The sequence below is a fragment of the Agelaius phoeniceus genome, chromosome 3, assembly GCF_051311805.1.
Source record: "Agelaius phoeniceus isolate bAgePho1 chromosome 3, bAgePho1.hap1, whole genome shotgun sequence".
NCBI classification, from domain to species: Eukaryota; Metazoa; Chordata; class Aves; order Passeriformes; family Icteridae; genus Agelaius; species Agelaius phoeniceus.
This window is the reverse complement of record NC_135267.1, coordinates 65,814,994-65,830,563: the sequence shown is the minus strand read 5'-3', so window position 1 is coordinate 65,830,563 and position 15,570 is coordinate 65,814,994. Positions and strand designations below refer to the sequence as shown.

General features: G+C 42.4%; 1 protein-coding gene across 1 annotated transcript in view; it reads right to left on the bottom strand.

Annotated features, from left to right (window-relative positions):
- MAP3K5 (mitogen-activated protein kinase kinase kinase 5) overlaps positions 1 to 14,841 on the bottom strand; it is a 98,315-nt gene extending 83,474 nt beyond the window's left edge. Inside the window, exon 1 of the mRNA XM_054629192.2 lies at positions 13,957 to 14,841. Coding sequence (XP_054485167.2) covers positions 13,957 to 14,362 — 406 coding nt within the window. The 5' untranslated portion in view covers positions 14,363 to 14,841. The remainder of the gene's footprint in view (positions 1 to 13,956) is intronic.
- Positions 14,842 to 15,570: the final 729 nt, after the last annotated feature.

Here is a 15,570-nt window from a genome sequence, read left to right as displayed (position 1 = left end):
CATTCCAAGTAACTTCTGGAATTCAGTTAGTATTCCAAGTGTTCGAGTACCAATTAACTAAAACAACTCAGTAAACATGACCTCACTGCAATATTCAACACAGGCTTCAACCTCCATTCAACCTGCAGTGCTGAAATGGTAAAGATAACAGTAATTTATGCTAAAAACAGAATTCTTTTTTTTTCCCCCTACAGCAATTATTGATGTGAACAGGAAAGCTACACAGATGTAAATCTGAATAATTGCCATCAAAATAAATATTCAGCTTTACACAAACTAAATAATCCACACAACTGGTAGGAAACCTAGCTCAGTTTGCATTTGTATCATATAAACATTTAAATTCTCATGCTTCAGGCTCTTCATCTTCTATAGAAGAGAAAAAGAAATATTTAAGATGAAGAAACACTTGAGACACTGAAGAAAAAAGGGTGACAACTCCCACCACCTACTCACACATTCATTTTTAGCAGAGTAACCACTCTTTCACAGAGATTTATCCAAAAATACCTGGATATAAAGGCCAGCAAATTAAACCACAAACTCTAGGAAACAAGTTTGCCAGCATAGACCGAGTAATTTACAACAGCATAAGCCAAAAATTAAGCTCCTGAAATTTAATTTATTTCTTTTGCAGTTAACCTTCTTCATTTGCCACACTGAAGGCTTTTCAATATAACTGCAGGGCAGTTACATTTAAGCAGAACTTAATAACTGAAAATATTATATCTTTTATTAAAAAAAAAAAAAACAGATGTGCTCTCTGAGTTATCAGTTTGACTAAAAAATCAAATGTATTAAAATGGAAAGTGAATTTTTTACATCACATTCAGTCATGACATTTTGTACATTTCCTGCAGAAACAAACTGATGATCTATGCTGGAAAAGATGCACAAATGTTATGCTTGCAATCTAGTTCTATATGGTGGATCTGAAAGATTCTTATTCAACCAACAGCACATATTAGCAGGTTATTTGCTGAGTGACCATTGAGGCCAGAGATTTGCAATAGCTGCACACTGCCCTTCATTCAGTTTAAGGGCCTCAAGAAAGACTGTGAATTTGGAAGCTAAGATAGCTGGTGGAACTGTGCATTCACAAATGCAGTATCTTTAACCCACCTTCCTGAACAGACATGGCACTGCAACTGCGCTTCTCCAGGTCTGAACCGAAACTTCAAAGAAGCACACTTGTTACACCTAAACTAGGAAGCCAGTGTAGCCATGGTCACCAATTAAACATGCCCCAGGTCCCACCTCTGCATCAGGACTGAGTGGCTTGGAATGGTTTACATCAGTCTTAAATTGTCCTAGCCTCAAGTTGCTCCCTTCAGACAGGTCACTGGGAATGCTGCTGAGGCTCTACTCAGTGGCACAGCCCAAAAGCATGCCAGAACAGCATAGGCTGCTGAGCTCTGCTATCCATGTCTAGAAGCCTAGAAGATAAAGGGACTAATGTGTATGTCTCCAAACACCAATAGCCGGATAACTGTGGAGCCAACCAAGGATTGTTGTGAGAAAGAACAGGATGTGGCTGGAGAAGGGGGCCATATAGAGGTAGGGAAGCACTTTTCCGGAACAAGCGTCCTTGTTCTGGCTCCTGGAGATAAGCACAACAGAGTGCAGTGTGTGAATAAGATCAAGAAGTGGGCATGGACTATAGGGGGGATCAAGACCACCAAAGATCTCCAAAGCCCTCTGACCCATTTCCAGAAAAGTCTAAAAGAAGGGACTGAGCATGATAAGTATTTTGCATAGAAAGTGAGAAACTTATCTCCAGGGCAAGAAAACTTATCTATAAAAAGCCCAGGTGCATGTGCATCCCAGGACCTCAGCCATGCATCAGCTGGATCAATGCTGGGGCCAGGACTGCTGATCTCTCTTCCATTTTTGCTCTTTCACCCTCTTTAACCCATCTCTCTCTCTTCCTTTTCACTCTGCCCCTTTATTCAAAACCCACTACTGTTACTTATACTGGGAGACAATGGGCTAAAATACCAATTTTCATGGCAAGTATATAACCTAATGAAATTTCATAAGCTTTTGTAGACCCTCTGACTTTTGTCATTCCTTTCGACCATGAGCACCTATGAATCTTGGGTGCTCCCTTTAAGAGTGGGACACCACACCACTCATTTGCTAGCTAAGATATAGTCAAAATTTCAATTCAGGTGGCAGAATCTTTGAACTTTCAGATGATGAGAAGTCCTCAAGTTTTTGTTGTAATACACAGCAAAACTCAGAGAATGTTTTCAAACCTTCCTGTAAACTGAAAGTGTCTGAAAAACATCAGACTGGGAGCACAAACAGCTGGCACAGCAGCATGAAATACATTCCTCAGCCACCCTGACCGGAAGAGGAAAGGATATGAGGCAACCCACAAGGAGACAAGATCAAGAATAACACGAAACCACGCCTTTAGACAATCTCAACACAGGTTGCTGCAGTCTTGCTTTTGGTCTGTCCTCTGGAATGCATGCTCAGCTCACAGAACTTACTCAACAGAAAGCTAACCAGAAGGAAATAAAGGAGTGAGTTGGCAATCAGGCCAGCTCCATGACCTACCTCATCATGTCATTCTCTGAACACTGAAAGCAGCACCAGGGAGAAGCGTGTTAGTTCATTTTCTTCTCCACTTAAGTTGCCATGGGACTGCATCTCAAAGGATACAATACACTCAACTATTCCAGCAGTTCTACTTAATGAGAGTAAGTGCACAGAAAAATGGATTTTATGATCGTCTTACCCTACTTAGCACTGCAGCTAGAATGAGGCAGCAGTATACTCTTAGCAGGAGGGTAATTATCTTTTGTAATATTGATATGCATATTGCAGTAACTGTCATCTTGCTTGTATTTATTTATTGGCATTAAGGTTATTTGAAAATGTGCCATGTCAACTTTCAGTGTTAGAAATCTGAGACAGTACTTGACCTTACTATGGCAGTAGCTCTAAACACAGAATCATAGAATGGCTTGGGTTGGAAGGGACATCAAAGTTCACCTAATTCCAACCCTGCTGCCTTGGGCAGGGGTGCCACTCACTAGATCAGGTTGTTCAGGGCCCATCCAAAGCGGCCTTGAACACTTCCAGGGATGAGGCATCCCCAGCCTTTGGGCAATCTTTTCTAGTGCTTTGCCACCTGCTGAGTAAAGAATTTCATCTTAACATCTACTCTAAACCTGCCCTCTTTCAGTTTGAAAATTAGTTTTAACCTTTCAGTTTAAAACCATTCCCCCTTTTCCTGTCACTATCTAGCCATATAAAAAGCCCCTCTCCCTCCTTCTTTTAAGCTCCCTTAAGGTACTGAAGGGCTGCAATGAGATCTCCCTGAAGTCTTCTCCATATTGAACAACCCTAGGTCTATGTCTGTAAATCAATCTCTTCAATTCATAATAGATAAGGAATATATAATTTCTTACGAACTGAACTACATATTGAAGACAAGTATCTGCCAGTTTGCAACCAGACACAGCACAAACTGAAATCCACTAAGGTTTGCCTACCAGGAAATTTTTCAGCTGAAGCTACTATTAAAGTATTGAACAGAGAGGATACAGAGACAAGTATCAGGTTGTCAACACACTGATAACTCAAAGCAGAGACACTTCTGGGATGCTGCAGAACAGAGACCAAAATGCAAGCAGTTAAGCAACAAAACGGACTGGAAATTTTCCAGTTCACACCCATTTGGCAGGGCTTGCTGCAAAAGCTCTTGCTTTAGTACAGTCCATTTTCCCAGTGCTCTTATTGCATTTTGGCCTTCTCGCATCAGCTGGAAAAGGGAGGTCATGGTTTCTGGTAACAGAATTAGTGGCAAGAATCCCCATTTTCTTGTTTAATTTGTGGAATGCTTTTAGAACACATACTTTTAAGACTTTCTCCAAGTACCTCAGAATTGTGAAATGCACCCAAATGTGTTGAAGTATTTAAACCATGTTAAATCCACTTCACACTTAATGACCTCCACAAACTTCCGGTGTTATTAAGCCTCAATGAAATAAGCAGATTTGAGTAAATCTTCAATACGAGCTCTTGGAGTGGCTGCTAAATCCAGCCTGAGACACTTCTCTCCCACAAACAGAGCATTCTGCAATACACCCTGAGACTGGTCCAGCAAAAAGCTGCTAGCACAACTGGGCTGGGCTGCATCCCAGTCTCAGCTCTGACAGTGCTGCCAGAAAGGCTTGTCCAGAACCAAGCATCCACTGTGAGTCCCCAGCTCAGTCTAAGGTGAAAGAGCTTCCTTCCTCATGCTGAGAGGCTGATGAAGTACTTTCTCTCCAGCTACAGACCTGGACTCAGCAAAGCCATGGGAAGTTCAAACTTCACTACTGGAAGCCTTCTATGGTTGTAGTGAGTCAGGGTACCCACATGCTGCCCTTTACTTGTGGCAGCAAGTAGAAGAAAGAAAAAAGCCACCTCTGTTCACTCTGATGTAGGGCTAGGAAACACCATAATCCCTCAAGAACAAACCAGAATTGGGCACTGCTGCAAGACCCCAGCAACTCCTCAAAGCTAACAGCATTAGTGTCATATAATATAATAATATAGCTGTACAAGTTATTTTGGAAGGGCTACTTTTTTTTCTGGCTTGCCCTGCAATGTCTGCCATGCTTCATATTTGCCACATTCACTATACACAGAGATGTTATTTCTGGCTAATAAATCAGGAAAATTCCCAAAATAATAAAAACCCTGAAAGACATAAAAGGAAATTAGAACAACAAAGCACAGTATTAAAAAAAAAATCAAAAACCAAACAAACAAAACAAAAAACCAAATTAAAAAAAAACCACCCAACAAAAAAAGCCAAACCTAAACCCAAACCAAAAAAACCTCTTTAAGAAATTCTGTTCCTCTTCTAATGAACATGCAATCATAAAAATAGTTTTGGAAATAAGAGTCATCACAGTCTTCAAATGTACATAATATACAAATATTGAATGAGTTCATCAGGACACTTTACCTCCCAAAAAAAGTTTCAACATAATAAGCAAAAGAAAATAGTTTGTGCACAGCAACTTGAATGATTTGCAAGGTCACTGAAAACCCTTGTAAGAAATTATATATTGAAGGACTTCAAGTATCAAAGGAAGTGTATTTATTTTCATATGAAGTAACGGTGAAGTTCAGCTCTGCAGAAAACAAAAATTGAAACTGATCTCAGGGAAACAGAACATAAATACACAGACTTCAGCTTTTTGCTTTTTTTACACATGTAACAATTGCTTCTTGTGAAAGTGGTCAGTATGGTGTCACTGAGCCTTTTGCAATTGCACTTGACCCAGGAACGATGACAATGTTAGAACTGACAAAATTCCACTCCCAAGGAGATTTGGAGGATTCTCTGTTGTTCACACCAACTGCCTGGCAAAAAGCTCTCATTTCCAACTCTGATCTGGAAGACAAGGTTACATTCAAGAGGCAAATGGCTTCTCCCCTTCTCCACAGATGCCATATGTCACTTCCATTGATGGCAAGAGCTGACAGGAGTGAGTGAAGACAGGGTGCAGCACACAACCAAAATCCTGGTTTCACTATCATGCTACATTATTGAAAGCATAACCAGTACTCAGCATGCATATATTCAGGTTAAAGTCAATCCATTTTCACTCAAATCAGCCATAAGGTTCCTGGAGGAAGGGCAAGAAACCTTATCTGAGATATTGTACTGAAAGGCAGTAATAAACCAATAAAAACCAAAATTATGGCATACATCTAGTGTGTTTCCCTTCAGATACATTCTTCTATAGAAAAAAAAACAGTACTGTCACGCTTTAAAAAGTGTGTGTAGCTTCAAAAATCATATTGAAGGTGGAGCAGTGGAAGTGGGAGCATTTAATCTTATGGGTGTGCCTCTATGGTGGAGTTAAATGAAGTACTTGGCTACTGTGTCAAGATAACTGAATAAATTTATCCCAGGCAGGAGGGGGCCCACTTCAGAACCATAAATTAAGCCCTACAGTGGTACAACTGCTCATTGACTTCTGGTACATCATTGAGTCTTCCTTGGTCACATCCAGGGCTTCCTGTGCTACTGTCAGGTGACTTGTGCATGCTGCAGAATAGACTTCTGCCAGAAGTTTAACCTGTCTCTTCACAGTTCAAAGACTGCAGCTCTCAGTTTATAGGTCCCTAATAATGAAACCAGCATTAAAACAGTATCAGATAAGTATTATGGGAAGGGGAAGAAAACCAGATAAATTCTGCAAGAAGTGCAGATAACTCTTCTGTGGAGATATCACTGAAAAACTGTCTTCACCAGTGAAAGCACCAGCTGCTTACTCACCCAGAGTGCACTCTCTGCAAGAGACACCCACTGATACAATCAGCAAGCAAGTCCCAGAGCAACTCATTTACTTTATTACAGTAAGGGAGAAATGCAGAGCCAAATTTTTACAGGGGTGTCTAGCTCTTAAATCAAAACACACATTTCTTGTGGGATTTGAAAGAGCACTGATTCCCACTGGCTTCAAATGATTCAGACTGTGGGAAATCTTTAAGCCCCATGCTGCATCTAAACTCATCCCAATGTTTATGAATAAAGGCAGACACTATTTAGAAGAGAATTCAACTCTGGCATGCCGTTGTTAATAGTTGATCAGCAGCTTTTCATAACTGAAATATTATATCTGCATCACTCTAGGCATAAATTTGGTCTCAGAGGAAAAAAGTAATATAAACCAAAAAAGCAGCCTGTGCTGGTATGTCAAGCTCAGCCTGAGGTTCATGTTCTCTTGGAACACAAACAATTACAAACTTCTAACAGAAATCTGCCCATCAGTAATTACCAGAAAATCCCCCAATTGTCAAAACAGATTCTTCTGTCATCTCTCACTCACACACACACACACATTCTGTGGTATGAGATGACTTTGCTGACTCCTACAGATGTTTATCTCATTCTAACAACTGCTGCACTTTGAGTGTGTCTGTACTGCTGAGTATCAACCCCCAGGGAAGCCAGACTGAAAAAGCAGGAGCAGACAACTGTGGACAGTGGATGTTTGGGGCAAATCTAAAGCAGGGAGCCCACAATAAAAGATGTGAATCCCAGCAATAACTTCCATTTTATTAAATACAGACTTGCAAAGTCCCTGTCACTATAGAGCCACTGAGGTTTTAGAATTCCTTTGGGTTGGGTTTAACTTACAAATAAACTTGCAGGTTACCTATGCATGCAAATAGAACAATTCCAAATACAGACTGTTCCAAAGGCACTGAGGAAACAAAGGAACAAGTTTTAAATTATCAGCACCACAGAATACACTCAAAACTCAGCTGCTCTATACAGAGACAATAGAAAAATTGCCAGAAAACTGAAATTTTCCCTTGCTTAACTTAATTTTATTTAAGACATACCAGAGGGTGAAATTTACTGAGGACAATAGTGCTAAAGCATGTATACAAGGTCTTTTCTAATTTTCACTTGAACCTTAGGCTTTAATACAACTTGTTTCAGCTGTTGTCACTTCCTACATTTACAGCTTTTTGTATTGTGCTTCTTCACTTTAGAAAGCTACTAAAAAGAGAAGCCAAATTATTATCATGACTGCAGCAAATTCAAGAGTAATTTATTTATGACACATCCTCTTCAGAGCTACAGAAATGCAAACTGCAGAAAAATCAGTCACAAGCTTTCTTCTGCATTACTCAAAAAGCATTCATCTACTTCCAGTCAGCATTTTCTCCAGTGGGGAATGAACTTATATGATGTCTGCTCATACAGATGCCTCACAAGTTTTACATCTTTACTGTATTTTAAGGGCCCTAATAATTTCATAATCCACTTTCCTCCCACCACTTCAAATACTATGAAGTATTTCTAACTTCTAATAACATCCAGTAACTTCTAAATAATCCAACAAAAGCCTTCACGTGGACTCTCTAGTCAGTGAGACAGTCAGCTGTCTCACTGATAATACTTTGGTAAATAAACTCATCAGGAACATACCCTTAATGTTATTTATGTTACAGACACGGCTGATAATGCACACCCAAGGCACATGCTGCATAAGCCTCTCAGCTGTGTGAGAGGCCTGAGGAAGTTCCTTCTGCACAGCAGAGCTACAAATTGCAGTGACAGGCCAGTGACAGGGTCTGAAAGAGAGCCCAGGTCTCACAGCCCACATACATGGAGTGGGTGTATCTGCTGTGCTCCTCCTGCTTCAGACAGAAACTAGAGGAATATTAGTTTTCCAGTCACCTATTGAGAAGCAACCTGATGAGAGTAGTGCAATACAGCACCAATATTGGAATTTGGTTATAAAAATTTACAGCTGGTCCAGCAATGGAAATATTTGTGAATATGTTGTTTCAAATCCCACCATTTCTTCATAAATTCAGACATTCTCCACTAGCACTATGAACACACAAATTTTGTATCAGGATTATGGATTTTTTTCCATATTTTTGGTTGTAGATGTAGATGACATTCAGGTGCTTTGGAATTAAATACTCTTCTGTGTCGAAGATATGCCATGCATTTGTTTTGTGTTTCTAATGCTGCTTTCTAAGAAAATCTGGACTCAATATGCAGAATCAAAAGGAGCTTTAAAACCCACCCCACTTAAACATTACAATATGTGCTTTGCATTTTGACACAAAGATTCTGTACTCCTAAAATTTTGCATCCCTGATGTGATTATGGTCATACTCTCAAGGCAGCCATCAGCTCAAGTCTGCACACCATTATTAACTTACTTGGTATCTCTTGCTCCAACTCATCACTTGCATCATTGCTGCTGAAACACAGAATTTTCCAACATGATTTCCACTGACAGTGGGACTAAACTTCTTTTTATTTTTTTAGTAGTTGTCCTGGACTCTGAAATTGGACAAGAATAATGCATCACCTGATACACTAATAAGAACTATAACTTGATTCTCCAGTCATGATGCTATAAAAACAGTAGTGGGGTTACAGCAGCACCTGGGGAATGATGGGGGAGGGGGGGAGGTGTCAAAAAGAAGTAAAATAAGATATGAATGTAAGTGCTGCATAATCACAGAAAGTATGTGCAGTATTTCAAGTGTGTAACAAAACTGTCAGTGAAATTAAAAAATATTAATCAGGAGGCACTGAGAAAAAGGTGGTGAAAAACACCTAATTGTTCTGAGAGATAATGTGGAAGAGAACAAAAGTTCTGATTACTCTCTCCACTAGTGACTGTTTTTACTCCTACAAACAGCTAAAATGGTAGGATACATTCTGCTTTTTACCACAGAAAATATTTACATGAACTTCTAGAATCAAGAACATTAGTTTTGAATAGAATATGACCCCCTTTGGGTTTAAGAGGGAAGTCTGTGTTAGGGTGCCACAATAATGAACTTCAGGAAATTTCTATAAAGGCATAAATCTCACTTGAAAAAAACTGCATTCTAGAATTTATCATATTTAGACGAAGAAACCACAAGAATGCTGTTGAGCCCTGGCATTGCTTTACTACATTTCTGTGTCTGTAAATGTTTCTAAATGCACAATCCGCAAATGTTCTGTAGAATCTGCAGAAACAACTTAGGTGTAGAACATCTTTGAAGTAATGTTCACCTTCACACAAGTGACTGTACTTGTTCCCTGAACTTTTTGTCATTTTTACATCAATTCCCAAGAATGTTGCACACTATGTTTCTAAGCCCAGTAAGCCAACATGCCAATCTCAAGCCCAAGCCTGCATGAATTCTGAAAGCAATAATGCTGAATTCCATAAATAAAGATATTAGACCTATTTTATCATCTCTTATTTGATGAACTGTATTTTAGTTGATCATTGCTGTTCTGAAGAATTATCTCAATAGACTCACACAACAGTGTTAGTAGAAAATGCTATCTGTCCTAAGGGCCATTGATGGATGAAACTTGAGCACAAGAAGCTAATGAAATTGAAATTCCCCATTATAAGGCAAGGTTGAAGTTAGATAGAGAGTTTTATATGAAAAGCACATCAGTCAAGCTGTTTATCTTGAGAACTGACCTAAAACAATTGGTTGCACAGATTAGAAAACTCATATCCTCCTCAGTAACTGTATGATCCCATATTTCACCAGTCCCTCTGAGACCGTATTTAAAAGTCAGAATGCAGTGTTTTGCATCTAGCAAACTACCATACACATCCCTGTCTGATTCTAAAAACATTTGTGAAGAAATTACCTTGACTTAGAGCATCTCCCTCCCATGAAGAGCTGACTTCATTCAGATTACTGAATTCATGAGACCTTTTTTCCTTCTACCATACTTTTACGTATTTTGTTCTTCTCAAACACTCTGTTCAGCTAGTCCTTGAGTCACTTATGTAATACAAAGTGACTGTGTAAAGATCTGCTCAGAAAGAAAATCATTCTAATTTCAATTACCAAAAACAAGAATGCTTACCTAAGCCAAACAATCTCTAAATATTTTACATCCATTTATGGCTGTTTCCAGAAGAAACTGAACAATTAAAGAAAAATCAACAGGATATGCAGATCTAGTCATTAAAATTTGAAAATACCATTTAATCACAAATATCAACAGCTTCAGTGACTTTTAAAATACCATGATAATCTACTGCACTGTAGAATAGTGTCTCAGATACATTTTGGCATATCTTTAATTGCTCAACTCTTACAATATTCCTGCAGTGTTTAGAAATTAAATTTAGAATTTAGGATATACCTGTAATTCACCTGCACCAGCTTAAAATTACTGGAGACAAAAAAAAAAAACCAAAAAGCAACCAAACTAGCTATCCTCTTTACAAAGGAAAAAAGTCTTTAAGACAGCTGATTAAATCCATATACATCAAGTTTTGCAAGAAACTGAACTACATTTTCCTCTCTTTACCTTCCTCTTTAAGTGGAAGAAAATGTCATAAATATTGAAGTCTCTGTTTTTGTCAGATCTTTCTACCACAGTTTCCAGGAGTCATTTGACATTTGCTTTTCAAGAAGCAATTTTTAATTTTTTTGCTGAAATCAAGTGGAATTTAAGCCATGCAATCAAAAATGCTAGACTAGGCTCACTCTTAATATTTGGTGCATGCATGGTTCAATTATACATAGCTGACACCTACTCACTAAATATGCACTGCTAATTATGTCTCAGCATTTAAGGGCCATAGTTGACTGAAGCTGGCAGGAGATTATTAGTAGGCTAATCTACATTTAGAGCGGATGATGAGTATTTTCATCTAAGATATTTTAGTTAATACTCCTTCAAGTTCTTTTTGAAGCAGTGAAAGGCATGAAGCAAACATACATCAGAAACCACCAAGACTTCAGACTGTGTTATACAAAGCAAAAAATGTGACATTAAAAAGGGAAGCCTTAATGATGTACAGGTAGGTTATACTGTAGGTCTGTCCTCGTAAATCACAGTTCATTTACATGCATTACAGGAGGTGAGAGGTTTAATGTTTTGTTTTGTTTCATACAAACACAGTTACAAGTTTGATTTTCCAAACCTTCATGAAATTACATAATTCCTTACTCTTGCAACTTAGCTGGCCTTTACAATGAATCCAGGAGGACTTCATACCCTGAATATGACCTCTTAACTATATGTAATTTGAAAGGACTTTCACTGCTGAAATTTTATTTCATATTTACTCACACTGTGCTCTTTTAATACACTATTTTTAAATAACATACTGTGCAGATATTCATTGTTATTATTATTACTAATGTCACCTTTAATCACTGAAAGTTCACAGCAAAAGAGGACAAGAAGGGTAAGAGAGAAGAAGTTTAGGTCACCTACAAATGCTCTGCTCTACCACTATGTGAAAGCGGGTAAAAAAAAAATCTGTGCAAAAGCTACACCCTCCAAAGCTGTTTCAGTTTTGTTTCCTACACTGCTCCCCATTTGTATTCTTCTACTACACAGCTTCTACTCTTTAATGCTGTTCCCAATCTGAGAGAGATTTTTTCACTATTTTAAAGCTTCTGGAGAACAATTAATTCCTAAAAATAGAAAGAGTGTAGAAAGTGCAGCAGGAATAAAGAAACAAGTATGAAAATCCACAGATCCCTCTAGACCTAAGATCAGCAGCATAACACAGTTTTTGAGATTGCAGCTGGTTTATCAGTGGTCATCTCAGACAGTACAGAGTATATGTAGAGCAAATTTCTACATCTAGCTCTCTTCAGTCCAAACACTGGAGGTGATCAACTCTCCTAGTTCTTTACACGTTTATGGACTTCACTACTAAAGCAGAATGACAAAATGCTTTTTCTGGTTTGCAACAGTTCCATTAAATTCCAGCCAAATAGGACAAAAGATAAAGTAATGTTTTCACATTTATAGTTTGCTGAAAAGCCATTGAAATAAGTGAATTATATTACATAAGCATGCAGTTATGTAGCACTGTAAGCCAGACGCCTACTGCCAGAATTAAAAGGGGTCCACTTCAAGTCAAATCTCCCATTACAAGAAAAGCGTCCATGAACTATCAAGACCCCGCCTACTGAACAGCTCAGAGTCAAAAAATTAACCAACGTAAGAGGCACAAAAACATCCCAACTTCTTGAGCCTCACTATGCAACAGCTTCCACAACAGAACCATGAGACTCTCAGGTTTCACCTGCCCTGGAATGAAGAGATGTCAGGGTGCTTGAAATCTCTCTGAGCTGAATGCAGAGAATAAAAAGTTTATAATGAAACTCAATGGCCTTCCTATTTCCACGTGTGAGGACAGATCCTCTGACTTCTGAGAATTGTCACTTTTAAGGAAACAGCTCTTCATGGGGCAAAAGGAATAAGCTGTAAGTGCACGCTTAAGAATCACCCGCCTCACTGGACTGAAAGCAGCAGTCCATGAGGCAAAGCTTGCAAAGTTCCAAAGAGGTAACAGGCATATGCATTGAGTTTTTTTGTGGGAACTGGTTACAATACCAGCAAGAGGTTTTTGTTTGTTTGTTTGAGTTTTCTTTCCCTTTTTCTTCATCCCTCCCCAGGAAAGGACGAAACTACAGTATCTGACAAAAACTTGTTAAATGCTTCTTTTTAGCATGTATTTCATATATCCCAAAGCCGCATCACACAATAAGCTTAAAATTGCAGGTCAGGTCAATTTCCTGGTTCTGATTTTTTTTTTTTTTAAAGCAAAAAGCCATTAATTCAGTACTATAACCTTAGTTGTATGAAGTCTTTGAAAATCTAACAAGCAGGGGTATTTTTTATTCTACATTCACACCACACATCTGTTGGTAGGATAAGTAGATGGGGAACAGTTTTAGTTATTACTTTTACAAACGGGGCCATGTACATCATAACACAGAACCTCAGGCCATCACACCTTCAAATAAAGGTGCTGTCCTTTTGTTGCCGTGCAGCTGGCAAACTGGGATGAGAGGATGCAGCCTGGGTACTCTTGTCAACTAACCTGATCAGCATGCGCAGCTTTTTGTTCAAACGCATCCATCGTGTGTATTATGTGCAATCAATATCAAAAGCACAAACTTTCAACCACAAACACATGGAGCATCCCAGATGCCGTGTCAGCACTAAGAAATTGTCCCTATGCGTCTGGTGACAAATCTGCTTTTCAAAGCTCCCACGGCCTCGCAGCTCCTCTCTGTTTCAGCCCGCACTCATCGTACTAGGACAAATTTGCATCCCTGCACTCTGTTAGGAAACCGAGAGAAAGCAGCCAGGGAGCGTTTAACCCGCCGGTAGCAGCCACCAGCACTGATTCACAGCACGCTTGCTGACCTAAGAGTTTCTTCTTTATTAGCGCGGGGGACACCAGCGGGTTCTGGCACGCTTTTGCCTCCCCACGTACCCGCCGTGGCCACTCGGGGGTGTCACTGCAGCCGGGGGCCGCGGGGGCACCGGGGGCTCGGCCCCCGGAGGAGTTGGCGGCCGGAGCTGCTCCCGCCGCCCCGCGGTGAACCCGGGGCGGTGACGGCGAGCGCCGGCCGAGCCTGTCCCGTGGCGGTAATGATCAGCCCCGGCCGGACAGCCCTTCTCACCTGCGTTATAGAAGCGGTCCAGCACCGCCGTCTCGCCGAAGTCCAGCTTGCCGAAGTGCAGGGTCTCCAGCGCGGCCCCCACCGCCTCGCACGCCTCCCGCAGGCTCTGCAGGGCGCCGCTCTCCGCCGCCAGCAGCGGCCCCTGGCTCGCCTCGTTGATCACGTAGGTGACCGCGGTCCGCCGGCCGCCACCCTTGGCCCGCGCCGCGGTGCTCGGGCAGGCGGCGGCGGCGGCGTCCTCAGCCCAGAGAGCGGCGGGCGGCGGCGCAGCCAAGTCGGGCGGGAGGCTGCGGACGCCCGTGTCGGCCCCGGGCGCTCTCCTGCTCAGCACCTCCTCGCAGGGCGTCCCGCCGCCGGGCGGGCCGGGCACCGGCAGGCTGACGGTCCCCTCGCTGCTGTCGTTCATCCCGGCGGTGAAAGAGCAGCCCCGGGCTCTGTTGCGCCGGCCGGGGTTAGGCGGATGCCATACTGCGCCGCCCGCCTCGGAGCGGTCCCGCTGAGCTGCTGGAGGGGAGAGGCGACCGGGCTGAAGCGAGGGACTCCCACTCGGGCGCTAGCAAAGGTTGCCGGAGACAGGGAGACGAGCACAGCCTCCCTCCGTGCCTGCCACCGGCACCATGACGCGCCGCTCCCTTCTCCTCCGCACCTGCAGGGACTACCCGGCGCGCCGACCCCCGGCAGCCCAGCCTCCTTCTCCTGCCGCCCCCGACACCCCGCTCTTCCTCCAACCGCTTCACTCCATGGACGAAATTCCTCGGCTGCCAGCAGAAACCACTTGTGGGATCGCTCTCCAGCGCCCCAGCTCCAGCCGAGCGACAGCTGCGGAGCCACTGGCAGCGCGGGTTGGGGCGGCCCCCGCACCGGGCACCTCCTCCGGCCCCGCCTCCGGCAGAAATAACCTTTCCGCCCCCGTGCTCTGCGTTCCGGCCGCGTCCCGAGTGGAAGCTCTCGAGGAAGGGGAGTTACATCGTGTCCTCACGGGCTTGTCAGCCTGGAAGGACGCCGCTCCCCTTGGGAAGTCCCGGCTCGGCCACCCCCGCTCCTCGGGGCGCTCCGGGAGGGGAAGGAGTGCCGCTTGTTGGAGAGGACCGAGGGCGGCCCTGCCGTCTCCTGCGGGGCTTTATTTTGTAATATCCTCCCCCCCTAACACGAGCCCACGGTCACGCTTCAAATCTGTGGGGTCAGGCTGAGCCTCCCCGGCGCTGAAACGGCGGGGGCCGTGCCTCGCCCCGGAGCCTTCAGAGGTGCTTGGGATTCATGTGAAGGAGCCTGTGTTTGCAAGAAGCCAGGTCCTCCCTGTGCGCTGAACCTGGTCCTGCTAAAGGGATTTTTATCATTTCCTGCTTTTCTTGTTTGTTTTTGATGGCACACATACTCTAACTAGCTTGTCCGGAGTAAATGCTTTGCGTGTTTGCAGTGAGTTGAGAGCAGTGTCAGGACTGACTAATCATTAGCCTTTGCCGCCTGCTATTATCCGCCGCCTGAACCTGCCCCGCTCTCTGTTCCCGAACGGCTTCAAGTTCACCTAAAGGTTTATGGCTGCTTTGAGCAGGACCAGCCTCCTGCCTTGCAAGTGCTGCACTTGGAAAATGGAAAACTACCTCTGTATGTTGA